This window comes from Temnothorax americanus, unplaced genomic scaffold (genome assembly GCF_048541705.1).
Source record: "Temnothorax americanus isolate GAGA-0224 unplaced genomic scaffold, ASM4854170v1 Scaffold77, whole genome shotgun sequence".
In the NCBI taxonomy this organism is placed as follows: Eukaryota; Metazoa; Arthropoda; class Insecta; order Hymenoptera; family Formicidae; genus Temnothorax; species Temnothorax americanus.
The window spans coordinates 393,836-412,637 of NW_027509800.1; the positions used below are offsets into that span (position 1 = coordinate 393,836).

An 18,802-nucleotide genomic window follows, 5' to 3' on the forward strand; every position below is an offset into this window, starting at 1 on the left:
TAGACCTTTATCGATTTTTATGGGCAACATGAGGATTCGACGTAGCAATCGTAATCGTAAAATGTTACACGGACCTTCCCAGCGACATAAACATTGCGGTCACTCGAAGCAAAATACGGCGATTCGTTCACTCCCTTTGCGCTCGTTATAAACTAATCGTCAGATTGCTAGAGAAAAATCGGAGAGGAAAGTGATGACAAGTACTTGCAGTACTTAACAACGGAAATGAGTTTCCGTTCGTCCGCAGCTGTTGGATAAATTGATTCTCGGTTAGTCCTATAAGCGGCGTGCAAAATCGCAAAGTAAATTTGCGCGAAGAAGTCGCGAGCAAATTTCGCGAATCGATCGAAGTTGTAACGATTTATAAAAAACAAACCAAAAAAAAACAATTTCTTTTAACGACGAATGCTGGCACGTTGAAGATTGAACGCATCTCTCGGTAGACGACTTTACGCAGCTTCACGCGGCTTTACGAGCTCGCCGTTCGCGGGCGAATCGTTACGTGTCACGACGACAGCCGGAGGCGTAACGGAGGAACGATAGCGTTATTTCCGCGAAGTCGGCTTCTTCTCAACGAGGAAAAGCGGAGCAGAAGCGTAGGTAAGAAAGCTTCGCGCTTCGTGTAGCCGGTAGATCGCACGCCTACGCGATCGCGATCAAACCGGTTCTCCTCCTTTATCCCTCCGCCTAGCCTCTTCCATCGACTTCGATTAACGCTCGCAATATTCGTCAAAATTCAACGCGTGAAACTCATGCGGGAATCAGCGAGACGGTATTCGATTATGCGTATGCGTATACGTATTTCAGCCATAAAGAACGGAAAGCCAAAACACATGGCGCAGATTCATCGTTCACCCCGTAGCGGTATCGCGCTTGTAGTATTCGGGAAGGTTCGCGTCCATGGTGATTGCCTCTCACGGTCGCTGTAGTCCCCCTCCCAAAAGAGAACGTTGTTAGGGGCCCTACGGATTATAAGCTCGATCCCGACGAACGAACCGCATCGTCACACGCACGCACGCACGCACGCACGTTCAGGGTTGCCTTAATCATTGTCCTAAAATGTATTATGGCCTTTTAAAATACAACTACGTTAGAAACAAACAAAAGAAACATTTTTATTCTCATTATTCTCTCCTCATTTTTCAGAAGTTATATCCGATCGGTAACTTCGAACACGGTATAATACTCGATACTTCCATGTTGAATGAGCAAAGTATCGATGCTGAAATTCGAGAATCCCCTTTTCGCAAATTAAGACGGCCCTGCGCGTGGCGTGGGAAGGCCCGGGAAAATTGCGTGCTGCGATAAAGCGAGGAAAGGCGGGCATGGGGAAAGAATTAAGGAGGGAGCTAGAAACAGAAGGGAACGACCAGGAACGACTAGTCGTTGGACGCTCCGTTGAAGCGCGGAGCAGAGAGCCGGCCGACGAGCCGAGTCTGAAACTCTGAAATCGAGGGTCTTTCACGACGAGAGAGCGCGCCATAACGACCGGGACGGCAAAGGGGGAGAGGGGCCAGAGGGGAGAATCGAGGGGGAGGAGCGCCTGAGGGGTTGAGGCCCGTTACGGCGTTACGCGACGTAATAGCCTCGCGAAATCTCATTTCGAAAAAACATTTGTGAGATCGGGACGGTAAAAAAATTGCGCGAGTCAGATGAGGTGAGGTAAATGAGAGATCTCGGCATAAGCGAGCGCGAATTGTAATCCTGCGGAGAGAAAGAACAAACTTGCCGGTAAAAGCGACGCGACGTCGACCTGCTCCCGCTCACGCGTTGGATTACCGCACGCACGTTTTACGTCAACACGCTCCGCGAATATATATATAATCGTAGAGAATATTAAATAAAATACACGCGATATATGTATACAGCTCAGGGGAGAGATAATTTCAGATTTCAGTCGCGTAAGCGCTTCTTCTCGATGAGGATCGAACGTAAGCCGGAGCCTGGTGTTTAATGTAAACCGCACTTTTTACCGATTTGACGTCACGGCTCAAAACGGTCAACCCTTAATGTAATCGGCGGCGTGTAACGTAACGATCGATTATCCGGAGATCTTTCTTCTCTGCGAGACGTTTCCCGGTGGCAGTGGCGTTTCGCATACGCGCCGCGACCTAACGGGAGCGTATCGGCTGAAAGGAAATCACGGAATTTTGACTCGCACGATCGCACGACGAGTCAAAGCGGAGCGCATTTGGATATACGCAGAGCGTGGGAGTGGCTCTTCTGGCTTTACTAGATCGTCCCCTGCCCCGTTCCATTAAACGGAGAAATCCTTTCGGTGCGTGGCAGCGACGACGACCGCGGCGGAGCGGCGGTGACCAACTTTCGTCGACCGGGGATCGAAACCCCGAGAGATATCTTCCGCTCGCCTCTCTCGATCTCTCCCGAAGCGGAGAGATGCGGCCTCATCGCGAGTAGAAACGGAGAATCCGCTCGCGCGGTTTCGTGACTCCCGGCGCGGATCAGCCGCGCGCCAGCGTTGCCGAATTTTCTGCTCCGACAACAAAAAATGCTTCTCGTATGCGTGCGCGTGTGTTTGTGTGTGCACGTGTGTACGTTGTTACACAGAGAAGGGGAGCATACGCGCCGGGAGAGATAGAATGAGAAAACGAGGGGGACATGGGGAGGGGGGGGAGCAAGAGTGGGACCGCACGAAAGCTGCTGGAACAGGGTAGGGTAGGGAAGAGACGGAAGAGACAGGGGAGATCGCCAATAGCGTAAGACTGAGATATAATTTTCAGTTAAGTCGTTGTTACCAGATGTGTTAGAAGATATTGTCTTAATTCCAGGATTAATGGGTATATAACGCGGCCAAAACACGTTCGATTTCGATATTGGGAGAAAGTATCTATGTATTTTTGCTGTAGCTTTGTGGAAACGTTTATATCCACCGAAATATCGGTAGTCGTTGAGACTCGTGTCAATATTAAAAAAAAACTTGACAATATCTACCGTTAGGTTGAAATGATGTACCGATAATGAAAAATCAGCTGTATCTCACGCGGAGATGGAATATCGTAATAACAAAGCGAAATTCTGGTATCGGTGCTATCGTGCGCGCGTTACATCAACCCGAACGAGCGCATCTTTCACGGTCTGTCATCGAAATGTCGGCGAAATTTAACGTAAGCGACTTTCGCTGGCAGATGCGCGATAATATCGCAGCGGGTCGCAATTTCGCGCCGGGCCGGGCCCCAGGAACTCCGGCCCCGGCGTCCGCGTCGCGTCAGTTCTCCCGGTGTTGCTCGCTTTTTGCGGATATACATTCACAAAGGGAACCGAGCGATCTCGAAAGCTTCCCCTCGCGATTACGCCAATGAGTCGACCCAGCGAGGCAGCACGGCACGGACGCGGACAGTCGGTTGCGCTGTTGCCAAGCGGAAACCACAAACCGGCGGCATTTTCTTCTTCCACGAAGACACGGGCAGACAACGCGTTCCGCTCGCCTACCGTGTTACCTCGTACACGTAGGAGGAGGCACCGCCACGGGGGTGAACCAAGGATCGAAATACGATCGGCCAGAGGATACGAAGAATGAGACGGAGGATCGCCAACGCGCAATAAGACGCAGCTGCGAAGAGCAACGAGCCAGACACGCAAATAGGAATATGTAATCTACGGCAATACGGAATTTGCGGAGAACGGAGAGACATTTTCGTCATTTTCGTCATTTTTGTCGAAGACGTTATCGGCCCCCTTCGGCAATGTATCAATGATCCGTTTACGACGCTTGAAATAATAGCCGGTGATCCTGACAAATAGTAGATGAAAAAAAATACGTTTTATCGCACACGTTTCGTTATCGGGACAAACGATGAGCGATATAACGATAATTATTATCAGCGATAATTATGCGTCGTCTCTTTCCACTCTTGTTGGCGCTCTTAATCCCCTACGCAATCCACTCAACCTTTTTAATCTCGATGCGTCACAGACAGACTTACGAAGCTCCAATTACTCCGGCGTCATCACAATTTAATATAAACAAGTCACTTTTCAATTCTATAACGGCTATCTCGGTATTTACTTCATTCCAAGTATATCTGAGCGCTTTTAAATACAATATATGTCCTTTCGCATTACTTGGAAAATTATGAATTGTCCGCATTAGTAAGTAACGAAAAAGATTTCGATCATATGTCGCGTGACAAATGCACGAGCGCGCAAATCTTGCATATGGCATTCGAATTAGGTAAAACAATTATGTCGCGCGCTAAAATTAAACTGACCGTTTGGCCGGCAGCTAAATGATAGACGTGCAACGTTAACCGGTCATAGATATACCTACGGACGAATCAGTTGAACGAACTGCATTAAAGATGGACGACTCTTTAGAGTTCGCGGCGTAAACACATTTTTAGACTCAGGTGGTTCACACCGCCGAAACAGAGGAAAAAATGACGACGCGACCGGTGCGTGCGATCGAATTAAGTTTAACGATCGTTTCAATAACGAACACCCGCTTGCACATTTCCGTATTGCCCCCGCAGGAACTAACGCGCGCGAAACACGTAGAATTTTGTAGGAAGCGATTAGAATTTCAGCTGCGTAAAACCACTACCAGACTTCCTCGTACACCCGTTTTCTACACGGGCGAACGAGGTCATATATTACGAGGGACACGCGCTGTATACGTATACCGGATTCGCAATGAATTATTTCCCGAATGCCAAATACGTTGCGAAAAAATACGTCGGAACCGCACGTACTTCCGATAGCTGTTGTTGAAAAAAGTGGCTAATTATGACAAGTTGTACGAAGTAGAGAGAATATATAGTGAAATTTTTAAATGCAGAGTAACTGCCATTCTACTAGCAATGAGAAACAGCGTTAGAAGAGAGATCCCGCAATACAATAATAATTATACAATATTACATAAAGGTAAAGGTTGGAAGAGAAAAAGCACGAAATGCAATTTTAATAAATATTCGCTATACTACATATATTAGCGTTATACGCACTTGTTATACGCGTGTAAAAGCATCGGGTCTCACTATATTGATATAAAAGATAAAAATATTAGATAAAAATATAATAGAATAAGATAGAACACAATGACACAATGATTCGCGGTTCCGGCGATTCTTCGCGACCTCACGCTCCGTTTCTTTCGCATAATCATAATTTTACTTGTTTTTACGCATTACGAAACACGTAGTTCGACGTTAGGGTTTCGCTTAAAAGGGAGAGAGAGAGAGAGTCACGGTGGAAAAAACTTGGGAAACCACCGCGGGGTAGACTCCGGCCGGACCGGACACGGAATGAAATAACGAATAACAGAGAAACAGCGCGGCACGGTGCGGCGCCGCGGGAGATATACGATGCGCGACGAGCAACGGCAACGTTAAAACGGCGACGAGCGCGCGAAAGACAATACGAAATTGCGCAAAAATGCGCGGTGGAATAGAACCGAAATTACACCCGGTCATTCTTTTCGATTTGTTCGCGAAGCGCGACAGCTCAACGTATATCTCGCGGACAGACGGTGGGCGTAATCACCTCTCTACGCAATTAGCGTACCGCGGGTTTTCACAAATTCCAACAAACCGCGAGCTTCGAAAAGTCGTAGACGCGCCCAGCATTAGAGACGTAGAAAGGCAGTGCGTGCCCAACCCTCGGGTATAATAAGTTAATAACACGGAAACGTACCGACACGACACGTATATATATCGCGAGGTGTGTTCCCGAGTCGGTGTTCCTTTCATCCACATAAATTTGTGACTGCGTCGTATAGACGAACCAATCGGAAAGTTCCTTCCACCCTCCCGTTACGATTCGATTGCGCGCGATGATGTTAAACGCGTAAACAAACGCGTTCTCTCTTTTCCTTTTTGCGGACAATACGGCAGGAAGTTTCGCAAAAATGACATTCCCGAAGACAATGAGGATTCGGCTTTTTTCCGGCAGGTGCGCGCGTCACACGCGTAATTAACGTCGATGTAATTTCATTGAGTCGGGTCATCGCGCGATACGTCTCTATGCCGGGGTCATCTGAGCAACGGTTTTTCGAATGACAGAAATATGGAACGACGTGGAATAGCGTGATATTTGAAATAAAATTGAATGATAAAATTGAATTTTAATTTAGAAGAATTACGCACGTTGCGTTCGCTGCGCGGGACTGATTATGCGCGCGAAAGCATTAATAACTAATGCGCGACACAGGAATAATAACTTCCACATCGCGTCGTCGCACGTCCGTCGCGGACGATAATCGAGTTTCTGGCAATTCTAAGAAAAAAAAAAGGAATACACGGCCGACGGATCTCTGGTATGGAATTTCTTTTGGAGATTGGATCATCCGTGAACGTGCGCGCCGCAAGACTGGCGATACGAAACGTTTAAACAAAATGAAACGCACGAAACTGGAACGCCATCGTCGCAGATCTATAGCGAGCATAGGATAGGCTGTAAAACCGCTGACACAGCTCACGATTACAATTACAGTTACGTGAGCTGGATTCAGACGTTTCGCGTCTTGAATTTTCGCGAAGGATCTTCCGACGCTCACGCAGAGTCCGTTTACACGCTTCGACAAACATATGTACGATTGCAAAGTTCAACGTTCAAGGTAAAAAAAATTTTACAGGCAAATATTATTATAATTTATAAGGACTGAATAAAAAAAAATTAGTCAATAGAAAAATCCAGATTATTACGAATCGTCGATTCTGATCGAATCTGATCCTTTCGTTTTTCGCGCGAACCACGCGCGTAAAAATTATCGCCTCCCGACGTGAAAATAACGTAGGAATCTGGACAACGGCGCAATTTTTCGGCGAATAGTTTTCGACAAATCCGCGACGGGTGGAAAAAAGCAACACGATGGATCCCGATTCCTCCCGCCGATGACCTCGAAGCCAATCGGCAATTTTACGATGACTCGGTCTCGCGTTCGCATTTGTGAGAATGAGAGAGACAGAGAGAGAGAGAGGGAGAGAGAACGCGGAGTTGCCAGGTCTCTCGCCAAGCTGTAGAGCGTAGACCATCCAAATAACGCTCCTCCGGAGCTCTCCAGCAGTCCTCTCTCTTTTCTCTCGCGGGCTTAAGGCGACGCGATATGGGCATATCTCTTTAAAGCGCCAGCCAGCGACGCAGCAGTGGTGCTCACGAGTCACGATCGATAGCTCGCGAGTCGCGTCGAACGTCTACGCGCGAAATAACAATCCACGTTCGCGCGTAGACTATATATATGCGACTGTACCGTCGATGCGTAATCCAGACGTAGACATCGTCCATAACGATCGCACTTTCTCCGTTTCTTTTCCTTTGTTTCCAGAAAAAAACTGCGTTCTCAATCAAAGAAATTATGCTCGATCTCACGCGAGGTTTCGAATCTAATGGCGCACCTACGTACGCGCGCCGAGGATAAAATGAATCTGAGCGTTTTACACAACCGGCGAAATATCGCGTCATCGCGTCCGTATAAGCGTGAGAAGAAACTCCGTCCCGTCGATCCATCGCGCATCGGATGGAACCAAGCCACGCATACTCCTCGGCTCCGATCACCCGTGTGTCGGCTAAAACCTGTTGGCTCGCCTTCCTTCTTCCCTTTGCGAGCGAGACAGGTGCGGTTACAGGGCCCAACAGCCTTCGTGGAGGCTGCCCCGACGACGAGGAGAGGAATAGAGCGCGCGGGGGAGATCCAATTTTTCCGGTCCGAATGCCGCGGTTAGATACCTACTCGTAAATCCACGACGAGGGGCAGTGACGCGTCGGGGGAGGCAGGGACGGTTTTACGAGCGGGGGAAAACGCGCGCGCGTAACGGAGCGCATTCGAGATGCGCGGATTTTTGCGAAACGCGGAATAAGCGGCCCCATTATCGCGGCGAACGGGCACGGATGAGTCACGGCTTCATAACCGAGCCGAGCCTCAAGCTCCACTTTTGCGGTTAGACTCCGTTGCCCTTCCCTCGGCGATCCGCGGGAGTTATCGTCACGACCGCGAAAAAAGGGACGGGCGACTCGAAACTCCGATAAGCGAGTCGAGTGGAGTTTCAATAACCTTTTGCCTCGTCGAGGAAAACATTCTAATAATCTAAATAATCGTATCGAAGCGAGTCGAAAAGAAAATAAGTCGATTAAATCTCAAGTTCCTTATCGCCGCGCCTTTTATCGAAACGTGTGCAAAAATAGACAAAGCTATAGATAAATATAGATACTCTATCGGACATATACTTCAAGCTGGCATCCCTTTCGATTCAGTTGTCACGCGCGCGTATCGGGAAAGTATACAGAGGCGGTATAAGTCGCACGCGACAAGAGGTGAGGAGAAAAACAAAATTACGATCAACTCGCGAACGTTGGCGAGAGTTGGCAGAACCGTGAGACCATGCTTTCTGTAGAAGCGCGGCGAGTGAGTGGTTTTTTTTCTTTCCCCAAGAGTATCAGCAAAAAGAAAGGCGGAGGATGTCGACGTCCCGACTCGCGGCTAGGCACGTCGACCGGCAGCGAGATCGCAGAAGCGAGGAACGCGATTACGTCTATTTTCGCGTAACACGCGCCACGCGCGCCAGGGTATCCTACGCGGTCACGAAAAATATTGCGGCGGACGCACGCATGCGCATCGGGTCAGCGTTAGCGCGACGGTATAAGATCCTAAGTGCACCGACCTCTTGGCCGCTATGCGAAAGGCGGTTTGCGTAGAAAAGCGATGGTTACGAATACGCTCTCGTCGCAGTCGTCGCTTTATTGCTTCCCCTCGATATTGGCGCATTCAGCCCGACAGCTGTCTTTTGTGCGACGCGAGTCGTCGCTCGTCGCGAGCGATATACGACTTGACGAAAGCGACGATGCACAAGCGCGCGGAACGCGTTTCCTTCTAGCGGTCCAGTTTTGCGTTGGCACGATCGTGACGCATATACGATCCTATTTATTCGCGTGGAAAGCGCGAAACAAGGATCGCAAAAATGTGCATCTCGATTGAAATGAATCTTATATAATTCGTTATGCGTAATAGCGATATGATGTACAACTTACTTAAAAGTAATACCGGTAATTAATTAAATCGCTTTTTACGTAAACTACATTGGCTTAAAAAAGGATTTAAAAAATAACTCGCGGATCCCTCGCGCGGCGCAATCAGTAACGATAGCGCTCATAACTGCCCACGTAAAACAGCCGCGCGGTCGCGGTCGACTCTAGCTAAAAGAGAAAAATGAGACCAACTCGCATCTCGCATCGCAAGTTCCGGAGCAGCTGTCAGAGGGCAGCACGTTTCGCGTGGCGACTCCAAAATGGAGAATCTGAAAAGCGCTCCGAGCACCACCGGCCGACGTGTCGCGGAACGCGCGGCTTAATTCGGAAATGGCACGTTCTGCTTTTTCCAGCAACGATCGGTCGAGAGGAGCTCGTCGAGCGAGCCGTAAAACGAAATGCCGGCGAAAGCGGCGAAAGAGACAGAAATGACGAATACTCACGGCGTCCTCCTCCGCGCAGCTCCGCCGACGTCGCGCACCGACGTCGCGTTCGAACCGCCAAGCGCCAACCGTCGTCTTTCGCCACAGGATCCACGACGGACCCACGGTCCCGTATCGTACGTGCACGAAACAATGGCACACCCGCGCGCGAGCACACTTCAGCGGCACCACGGCGTCGCGACGCCGTCCGTCGGACGCGCGTCAAAGGCGACCGCGACTGTTTTATCGCGGCACGTCGTCGCGGGGATGCGTGCGTAACGAGCCTGTCAATCGCGGGACAGCCGCGTGGCATGGCGACCGCGCCGACCGCGGGCGCAACTCAGCGCGCGCCGCGCACGGCGCTTTAAACATATACGTCACCGTCCCGACCCGACTGGCCCCGTCATTGGCCGCACGGCCGCCGCCAGCCAATCGGACGCGCTCTCGCGGAATCGCGCGGGAAGACAAAGCGCTCGGCTCAGCACCGGCGTTACCGTCGCCGTCGCGCGCCGAAAGTCACGACTCTCTTGTTCCGTCACCGATAAATCTAAATACCGCGATGTATTTCATTCGCCGCACCAGCCGCGAGTAATTTACTCGAAATAAGAGGAGATTGCGCGCGAATTTAAATTTGCGCCTCTCCGTCCAGTCGTTCCGATGAAATTTCGATTGACGCGGGCGAAACGGCAAGTGCTTCGATACGCGTCGAAAAATGGAGAGCGATTTTTATAGCTGGTCGATTGTTGATCCGCCGATAATCGCTCTATAATAGCTATTATTCGTCTAAAATTACCGCGGCGTTAATAATCTCCGTTTCGAAATGTCACACGTGTACGACTTTTATTAACGAGATCTCGTTCTTATACAACTTGACCGTTCGACTATTTTAAATAACAATATGTCGTGTCGAAATCTATAACGCCGTGCGCCGTGCGCCATGGCAGTTACTGCGTTCACAGAAACGCATTTGAATAGAAGGAAAATGAACTTTATCCGACACCTTCGCGATGCGTTTCGTTCCGTGCTTGCAAAGCCTCGTAATTGTTGCGCCCGCGATTCGCGATTCCTCAAGAAAGCCGGAAACCGAGCAGGATAGAAAAAAGACCGACTCTCGCTCCCGAATCCCGAAGCGTTCTCGTTCTCGCCGTTCTCGCGTCACCGTGCCGAGCCGAGTGCGCGCGGAGTGCGGACTGCGGACTGCGGAGTCAAGTTAGTAGGAACGCGTGCCGTCGAGATGGCGGCACCAAGCGGCGTATATGCCGTATATACGCGTCTCTGATACGCGTGCGTTTATTTGCGTTGATTTGCGTGTCGCGCGACGCGAGACGCGAGCTGAGCGGAGCGGCTCGTAAATATCGTACGTTTGAGCGCGTCGACGCGTTCCGGCCGAATTTCCCGTAAGTAACGTCGACAAATGAGACGCGGCGAGCGCGCGCGACGCGAGGTCAACGAGTGCTTGCCGAGAGCGCGATCGAACGATGAACTATCTCAACGGTATAGCGGGCGGCACGACCACCGCCGACTCGGGCCTGCAGCTCAACAATGTCGAGATTCTCTACACGAAGGTGCAGAGGATTTACGTCAAGCCACAGCATAAGGAGGAACGCCAGCGGGATCTCAGAGTCAACGTCGAGATTCACGCTGGCATCAGTCCGGTTTGCCGCAAGGTAACTTTTTACCATAACGAGTCTTCCTCCGTAACTTTCAAACTACTTGGACGCGTGAGATTCTCTGTGATCGGCGAACGTCGATCGAGACCGATAGCTGCCGCCGCTACCTGAAATATTTATGGACTCTCTCGTTTCAGAGTTTGTGCGTTTTGCTGGCTGACGACGACGATCCATGTTTTCTCTACTCCTTATTCATCACCGAAGATGATTTTAAGGTACTGAAAGCGCAGCAGGGACTGCTGGTCGATTTTGATAACTTTGCCACTCAGTTGATATGCTTGTTGGAGCAATGTCACGTTCCGGGAACGAGTCAACCGTCGAAGACTCCGCCAAAATTCCTCATGTTATTGGCGGAGGAGTCTGGAGATTGGACGTTCAAGCTTGTGGAGACGAATAATTTCAAACATCTGTGCCACCTGAGTTTAAATATATCACCGGCGACCGATTCGGTTTTGAAAACACACATGGCGATGAAGATTAAGCACCTGAAAGAAAATATTTCCCAACGAAGTAAGGATGCGATTGGTTTAGAAACTAGATTAAATGATTTAACGAGCAAACTCGAAACGAAAACGAAGGAATTGGAACACTTGGAGCAAAAATATTTAACTGAGAAAAATCAGATACAATTCAATTCGTCGCAGCAAATAAGTATGGAAAAAGACAGGTATGTATATTATATGAGATATAAATGATTATGAATAATATTGATTTTAATAATTTTATAATAATAAATAGGTAATATTATTGTAGCGAAACTTTTTTTGTTTGCTTGAAATAATCAGGATCGTCGTTTGAAAAATATTAATAATTGTGTCAATATTTTTCAGATTAGCGCAAGCACGACTGGAATGGCAATGGCAAAGTGAAAAAGAAAAAATGGAAGTTGAACAGAGGCACGCCGACACTGTGAAACACTTGCACGCGGAAATTGCTGAATTACGAACGCAAAATATGACGTATAAGGACAAACAATCCTTTTTGGAAGCTACGAACGCAGAGCAAGTAAAACGACTGCAAAATCTCGAGAAAGAGCTTAATATCGCCGAACGAGATTTGACGCTACTCAAAAAGCAAAACTCGAAATTAGATGTAGATTACCATGACAAAGATAAAGCTGTTAACGGTTTGCGTACAAAGGTAGCTGTGCTTGAACAAGAATTAAAGGACAAAACGGTGATTATTAACAAGCATTTAGAAATGCTAAAATCAGGTAAAGAACAAAAGCAGCATTTAGAGGATCTTTTAACCGAAAGAGACAGTCAGTTGCAACGCAAGCAAAATTCTTTGAGGAGTTTAAGCGACGAGTTAGTAAAAGCCAATGAAATTTTGACCAAATTGCAAAATGAACTTGCTTCGACCAAGTCCAAATTAAAATTAAGGACGAGCATAGCGCTCGAACAGGAAAGATTGTTGGACAGCAAACAGAAAGAAATTGGCCAATTGGAAACGAAAATGGAGGGGCTTGTCAGAGATGCGAGAGATGCGAAGAGTGAGGTAGATACGTTGAAAGAACAGATAAAAACGTTGCAACACCACGTGGAGGAAAAAGAAAAGATCATAAAGAATAATGATAACGGTAAGACTAAGTCTCATTTTGTCTCGTCTTTGTTATTAAAAATGCCTCGTGACTACGGAAAATTAATACGATCCTTCATCTTTCTTTTACAGTAATTAGTTGGTTGAATCGGAGATTAGCGGACAATCAATCGCCATTGCAAAGCGCTACTGCTCCGGCACCAGTTGCGATACCATCGTCCGTTCCGCTGACGTTACCTAGAACAAATAAACTATTTCCTAACCGGTATGAAACACGCACGCCCGTGCCCAGCGCGATACAGCCCGGTACATTATCAGGATTGCCGATGAAAAATCCGATCGTACAAAATCCAAATATTAATCAGACCACTCGCGCGACAGCTCGGTCGATGGGTGTCGGTGTAACGGAAAGTTCGGTAGGATTAACTACCTTCAACAAAAGCGCCCTGATTTCGAGCACCAGCACGCCTATGGAGCGTTTCAACGCGTTGAATAAAATATCGGGAAATCCGACGGCCTCCACCTCAGCGCCGGCTATAATCGAGAACAACAATGGTCCGGCGGTGATCTCGAATGGTACGAAAGCGAAAACTGCAAGCGTTGGCTTGCAGGGCGGATTAAGGCGAGCAGGTTTATCCGACAAACCCATTTTACCTTCGGCATATTTTCCCAAGACCTTGCATTAACCAATTGTTCGGGAGGAATTATCGGTATAGACATCGAGGTGACGAGTTAAACTCACGTTAGAGTACTTTAAGAATCAAAACGTAGGAACGACAAAACTGCAATATTGTCATTAGCATAACAATATTTCAAGTTTGCCGTCTCGGAGATAGTACAAATATTTGTATGAATGATTAGTATTATTTACATTTCTTACCAGATAAAAATTTTAGACTATTTTTAATCCTAACATTGGCACCTTTTTATATACAAAAATGATATTAGGCTATCGTCAATGTAATCGGTGTATCAATGTAGGATTAATAATAATATATAATTATTTGTATATATTATACTGACGCTCCGATCTCGTTAAATACGGCATAAAATGCGTATATATATATCGGTAGGAAAATTCCATCATTCATTACAATATACTTTTATATTAACTCTAAATAGCTTCAACATTATTAGCATAATTTTATTATAAAGACTATTTTTAATATATAAATACTACTTGACAAAGTACATGAAAGGTACACTCCAATGAAATTTATTAATTTATAATGAAGCATAATACATAATATATGCATATATCATAAATCAGGAATTGCAATTTATAATATTAACTGTCAAAATTTAGAGTCGAATACCAAATATTGTTAAAAAAAAAAAAAAAAAAAAAAAGGCGTATTTTTTTACCGGCAAGTTCGAAACGGAGCAATTTTAAGATTAACATGGCACACGTTCCCATTTTATCACGATCACGATTTAATTATCGTGCAACTGATTTCTGATAATTCATATATTTTCATTATTGTTAGCTTCGTAAATACATTTAAAGCATATTAATCACATACCTGTACCTGGAAAATAATTTTATCTTTGTGGATTTTATGTAATAACTGTATAAATATTTTTTATATATAAATGGAAATGTTAATGAAAAGAAAAAATATATATACAGAGAGCTCTCTAATTTTACGACTTACGACCATAACGCGAGTCAAGTCAAGTGTAAGGCCATTTAACACAACAAATATTAGAACGTGCCTCACAGAATAGATAAGAAAATTCTATTATATTTATATATACACGTATGATATTGTATATCTATTATAAAAATCATACTGGAGAGAAATTGTTCGTTAGTTGCAATATTGTATAAGCGTGAAAATTTTATATATTCAAAATATCTTCAAACTGTGTGTGCCGCAAGGTACAGACGTATCAAGTAAATTCAATCTTATAAAGCATGTCAATTTATTAAATTACATAAATAGAGCAACAGTATTAAATATGATAAATAGCGATAAGATGGTAAATAAATGATTTCATATATTTTACTACTTTTGTACATAGAATTATAATAAATGTCTCTATTACGTAATATGTGTTTCGCACATGTGCGGAAAGCTGCCAGTCTCACAAGGTATACTTTGTTCAATCATATCAGAATATATAAGTTTGCAACAATATATTATCGTATTTGAAAAACTGACCAAAAAATATGTACTTCCGTACATCTTTACGCGCAACACGATACAGATATTTACACGATACGTAAGAAAATATACATGGGCGACAAGATTGGAGATATCGCGACTTATCGCGTGTTAAAAAAGTTAATTTTCCGGAATGCAAATTACACAAGCAATACTGTATAAAAACATTAAAACATGATAGAATATTGTCAATATTAACAAACCAACGATATACATTAATATCAATCAATTCATATCAATCGGAGATGACGATACACCGCTGTTCGGTAGATCTGTACAACCCATATCCAAAAGAGGCATATCCATTCGTTTGCGTCTGCGTTCGCACTTCGGACACGGTTTACTAGCGTTTGAACAATCCGCGTGAAATACGGCGTTGCACGCCCCACACTGTAAATGAATAAATTGTTCGTCATAAAATTAGATATATAGAAATATTATTAAGGAGGAAGAAAAGGAGAGCGATCTCACCCGAAACGTAAACTCCGTGTCAAAAGGATAAATGACTTTTGCGTCGTTACACACTTCACATATAAAGCCTTTCTGACTACAGAGCCAACAATTTATCACATGATTCCTCGCGAATTCAACAACCTTTTGCAGTTGCTGCGCGAGAATTCCATTGGGTATGTCGAGAAGGTCGGAAACGGAATATTGGTGAACACGTTCGTACAAATAATCTCTCGGCGCAACCTTCTTCCGCAGGGATTCAATAATGGGTTCGCGACACGTAAATAGATACGCTCGCAACAGGTTCAACCGAATCCGTAACGATTGCAATTGTGCCATAGTATCTACGGCCATGTAGATTCTCGGATTTAAGATCTTTAGATCCATCAGGGCCGGCTTGCCTTCCAGATACGCAGCGGCTTTTCGGCTAACCGAGTATCGTTTCAAGTCCCAGTTATGAATTATACGCGACGGTACGAGATATTGCCCCTCCGCCATGCAGTTCGAACAGTAGTACGCGCTCGAGTACGCGCACACGTGCGCTTTAGAAAAGGTCATGCCAATCGCGCAACCACAATCGAGACAACTGTAATTTTGCACATCCAAGCCTTTTTCCCTTGGAATATTACCTAACTGCTCATCGAAATCTACCGCAGCCTGGAATATAAAAATTGCGACTTAAAAAGTTTATAAATATATCTTATATAAATACATGGCTCGCGGGAACGTACCTTTGGCTCCGGCCGAGCCTTATCGGATCCTTCCTCAACAGTTTCTTTCTTTGGATATTTCTTTAGAAACTCTTTCAAATCTGACGCCGTACCATTTCCAGCCGTTCGGTAACTTTGAACGAGCGCATCGTACGTAGGACCATCGCCGGGTGTACGAGGTGCGTCTGCCCCTGACCCGTGGGATATCACGGGTGAAGTTAAAGAAGATTGGCAATCTTCGAAGGACGTTGACCATCCTAATTTTCCTATCAATGAATTTCCCACAGTGGCCGCGGTGGCATCGTCAGCGACTTGGTTTTCTCTCGAAGCGTCTCGCAACAGCGGGTCCTCCGTATCGGCAGCGGTATTATCCGGATTCTTATTTTCCGCATCGCCATTTGACATCCGTCGCACCTCCCTGACCTCTCGTTCTTCTTCTGGGTTCTTCATTACGGCGTCTAAAAAATTGCTGGACAACCGTCGAGCGGGATTATTTCCTTGCGCGCCGCTATTAGAATTTTCTTCAGCCAGAATAATTTTCAGCGCCTCGTCCTCCGTGACAGACGTTACGTTATTAAACGTAGACCGCGAGGAAGCGAAGGATCCTATTCCGATAGAACTACCGACGGAACTTGCGGTTTCTACCTCGTCAAAATTATCGGTCGGCTCGCTGTTTATCGTTTTCGCTATATCTACCGCGCTAAATACGGGACAAGACTTCATCGGGGGGGACCAGACGCCAGCTATAAGCAGAGGAGTGGTGGACCAGAAGTTCAAGAGGCTACTGTCGCAAGCTAAATCGAATCGTACGTAATCCAGGTTTTCTATTAATCTCTGCGCGACTTCCACGAGGTCTACATCCCTGACGTAGGCCGAACGATCGTAGTACGGCTTCAGGGCCGAATTGTCCCTCCTCATGGAGCAAAAGTAGCTGGCTAACAGACCCTCGTTGAGCGCCAGGCGTATCCACGCTCGACAATATCCGACTTCCGTGGTGACTTGACTCAACGCCTGTATCCGATCTATAATCTGACGATGCGAAAACACCAACAGCGGACCCCAGAAGCTTGGCTGCGGCACAGCGTCCAAATCGGGGCCGCTGAGAGCTTCGGTCACTCGATTCAGCAGGCTGTTCTTCAAGCCGTGGAGAAATATAGCTTCGAGGACGGAGCAGAGGGTCGTGGTCTCGTCGCAATTGCCGACAACGTCGTCGTCGGCGACCCCCGGGGCGCTCTGCATCTCCGCGACGCTCGCGTTGAGCCGTTTCTGGAGGGAGTCCCGGACCAGGAGGTTCCTCTTGTTGCCCATCATGGACATCTTTAGCAGCGAGTTCATCTCGCGCGCTATCGCCACGGTACGTCACAGCGAGAACACGTCTTCCGCGGCGATCTCGTCGCTGGAGCATCTTCGCGTCCGCGTCGCTGCGACGGAATACGCGTCGTAGCGTACGTTTGGGGCACGCGGCCGTCACGGGCGGTACCGCGGTACTGACGAAGGAACGAGGAACGAGGAAGTGCCCGCGCCGAGCGACGAAGTCATCGTATCGCGGCGATAGCGCGGCGATATTGCGCGTGGCCAGGCCAAGCGCGCGCGTTCACGCGCGCCGAGAGCGGGTTATCGCTCGACGCCCGAGCCTCGTCACCTCGCGTTCGTGAAGCAGGTTAGGTGCCCGAGAAGCAAAACATTCGCGGCACATAAGCTGTATATCGGGAAGCTCCGAAATCGCTCCTCTCGCTCTCCTCTCTATCCTCTATCGACTGCCCATCGGTCGCTGCCGCAGCGCGGCGCCGTTCCGGATCAGAGAGCGCCAAGTGCCAAGTCAGCCAAGTGCCACACGGCGATCCCGCGATTCTCGATCGAGGCGCGGCAAATTTTCGCAACGTCATCGATCGCGACGATCGCCGCGATCTCAAGCGCCACGGCCGCAACGCGCTACCTAGCGCTAAGTACTCCGAAACGTCGTCCATCCCCGTCGACCAGCTGTTCTTCGACGAGAGACGAGACGGCCAGGCGGTCGCGCGTCGCGCGTCGCGCCGCCCGCGTCCCGCGTCTCGTTTCTGAGTGGTACGCGACCCGACGGCAGGTCGCGCTGCCCCGTCTCTCGCTCCCGTCCTCCGTCCTCGTCGCTAGGGACGCTAGGTGAACTCGAGCGCCAGGCTCCAGGGCTCCAGGCTCGACCAGGTGCGCCGTGCGCCACCGCGCCCCCATAATCTCGCCTCTCGCCGCACTTGTCGCTCGTCGCACAGCGCACTTGTGACTCGCTCTCGATGCGACGCTGTTTCCTTTCCCGGGCTCTCTGCCCGACCTTACAATTTACAATTCGGAAATAATGAAACTCTAATCGAGCGACCCACGGTAACGACGACTAATTATAGATCTAACGATCCTCGAGCCTTCGACGCGTTATTTCACATCGGGAATTTAATCGAATATTTTAATATTTATCGCGACGCGTCCAAGTTTACGTCGAAATAAAAAGTCGCGTGTCGATAGAATTTTATAATTTTATCTATCGTAGTTTTAGAAAGCTCGCGCGTCGTCAAAAGCGACAGTAATCGCCGGCTGCTTCCAATTCAGTGAACTCGAGTCGCAAATAACGCTCGAACGGGTGACGCGACAACGACGGCGCATCGCGCGATACGTCAGCTCGGCTCTTTCGACGCTCCATCAATTCTCAATCGTTGTCCGGACAGTCTGGACGCGCGAATGATCAACGATTCGTTCTATGCCGCTGTTTCGAAATTAAGTAAACGACCGGCACAGCGTGTTCCCCCGTCGCGTCGCGCGCGTCGTTTCTTTTCTATTCTCGCGCCTATATTTAGATACGCACTTGGTGCATCTCGAATGTTGGAACAGGTATACACCGT

At 47.5% G+C, this 18,802-nt stretch overlaps 2 protein-coding genes across 2 annotated transcripts; one reads left to right on the forward strand and one right to left on the reverse strand.

Annotated features, from left to right (window-relative positions):
- Window positions 1-10,373: 10,373 nt before the first annotated feature.
- Window positions 10,374-15,198, forward strand: Sas-6 (Spindle assembly abnormal 6). Its single transcript, XM_077423206.1, has 4 exons — window positions 10,374-11,065; window positions 11,206-11,735; window positions 11,899-12,647; window positions 12,740-15,198. The coding sequence occupies exons 1-4, from the start codon at window positions 10,877-10,879 to the stop codon at window positions 13,291-13,293; spliced, it is 2,022 nt and encodes a 673-aa protein (XP_077279332.1). The 5' UTR covers window positions 10,374-10,876; the 3' UTR covers window positions 13,294-15,198.
- On the reverse strand, window positions 14,584-17,972 carry Plekhm1 (Pleckstrin homology and RUN domain containing M1). The gene is made up of 3 exons (XM_077423205.1): window positions 15,957-17,972; window positions 15,247-15,882; window positions 14,584-15,165 (listed from the first exon to the last, which is right to left on the reverse strand). Exons 1-3 carry the CDS (start codon window positions 17,268-17,270, stop codon window positions 15,001-15,003), a joined length of 2,115 nt encoding a protein of 704 aa, XP_077279331.1. The 5' UTR covers window positions 17,271-17,972; the 3' UTR covers window positions 14,584-15,000.
- Window positions 17,973-18,802: the final 830 nt, after the last annotated feature.

Excerpts from the sequence above, each read along its gene's own strand:
- Sas-6 (XM_077423206.1), top strand. The coding sequence starts at position 10,877 with ATGAACTATCTCAACGGTATAGCGGGCGGCACGACCACCGCCGACTCG. Across the intron at positions 11,736-11,898 it reads ATAAGTATGGAAAAAGACAG|ATTAGCGCAAGCACGACTGG; the intron begins GTATGTATATTA and ends AATATTTTTCAG. Across the intron at positions 12,648-12,739 it reads CATAAAGAATAATGATAACG|TAATTAGTTGGTTGAATCGG; the intron begins GTAAGACTAAGT and ends TTTCTTTTACAG.
- Plekhm1 (XM_077423205.1), bottom strand. The coding sequence starts at position 17,270 with ATGAACTCGCTGCTAAAGATGTCCATGATGGGCAACAAGAGGAACCTC. Across the intron at positions 15,883-15,956 it reads AGGCTCGGCCGGAGCCAAAG|GCTGCGGTAGATTTCGATGA; the intron begins GTACGTTCCCGC and ends TTTATATTCCAG. Across the intron at positions 15,166-15,246 it reads ACACGGAGTTTACGTTTCGG|TGTGGGGCGTGCAACGCCGT; the intron begins GTGAGATCGCTC and ends ATTCATTTACAG.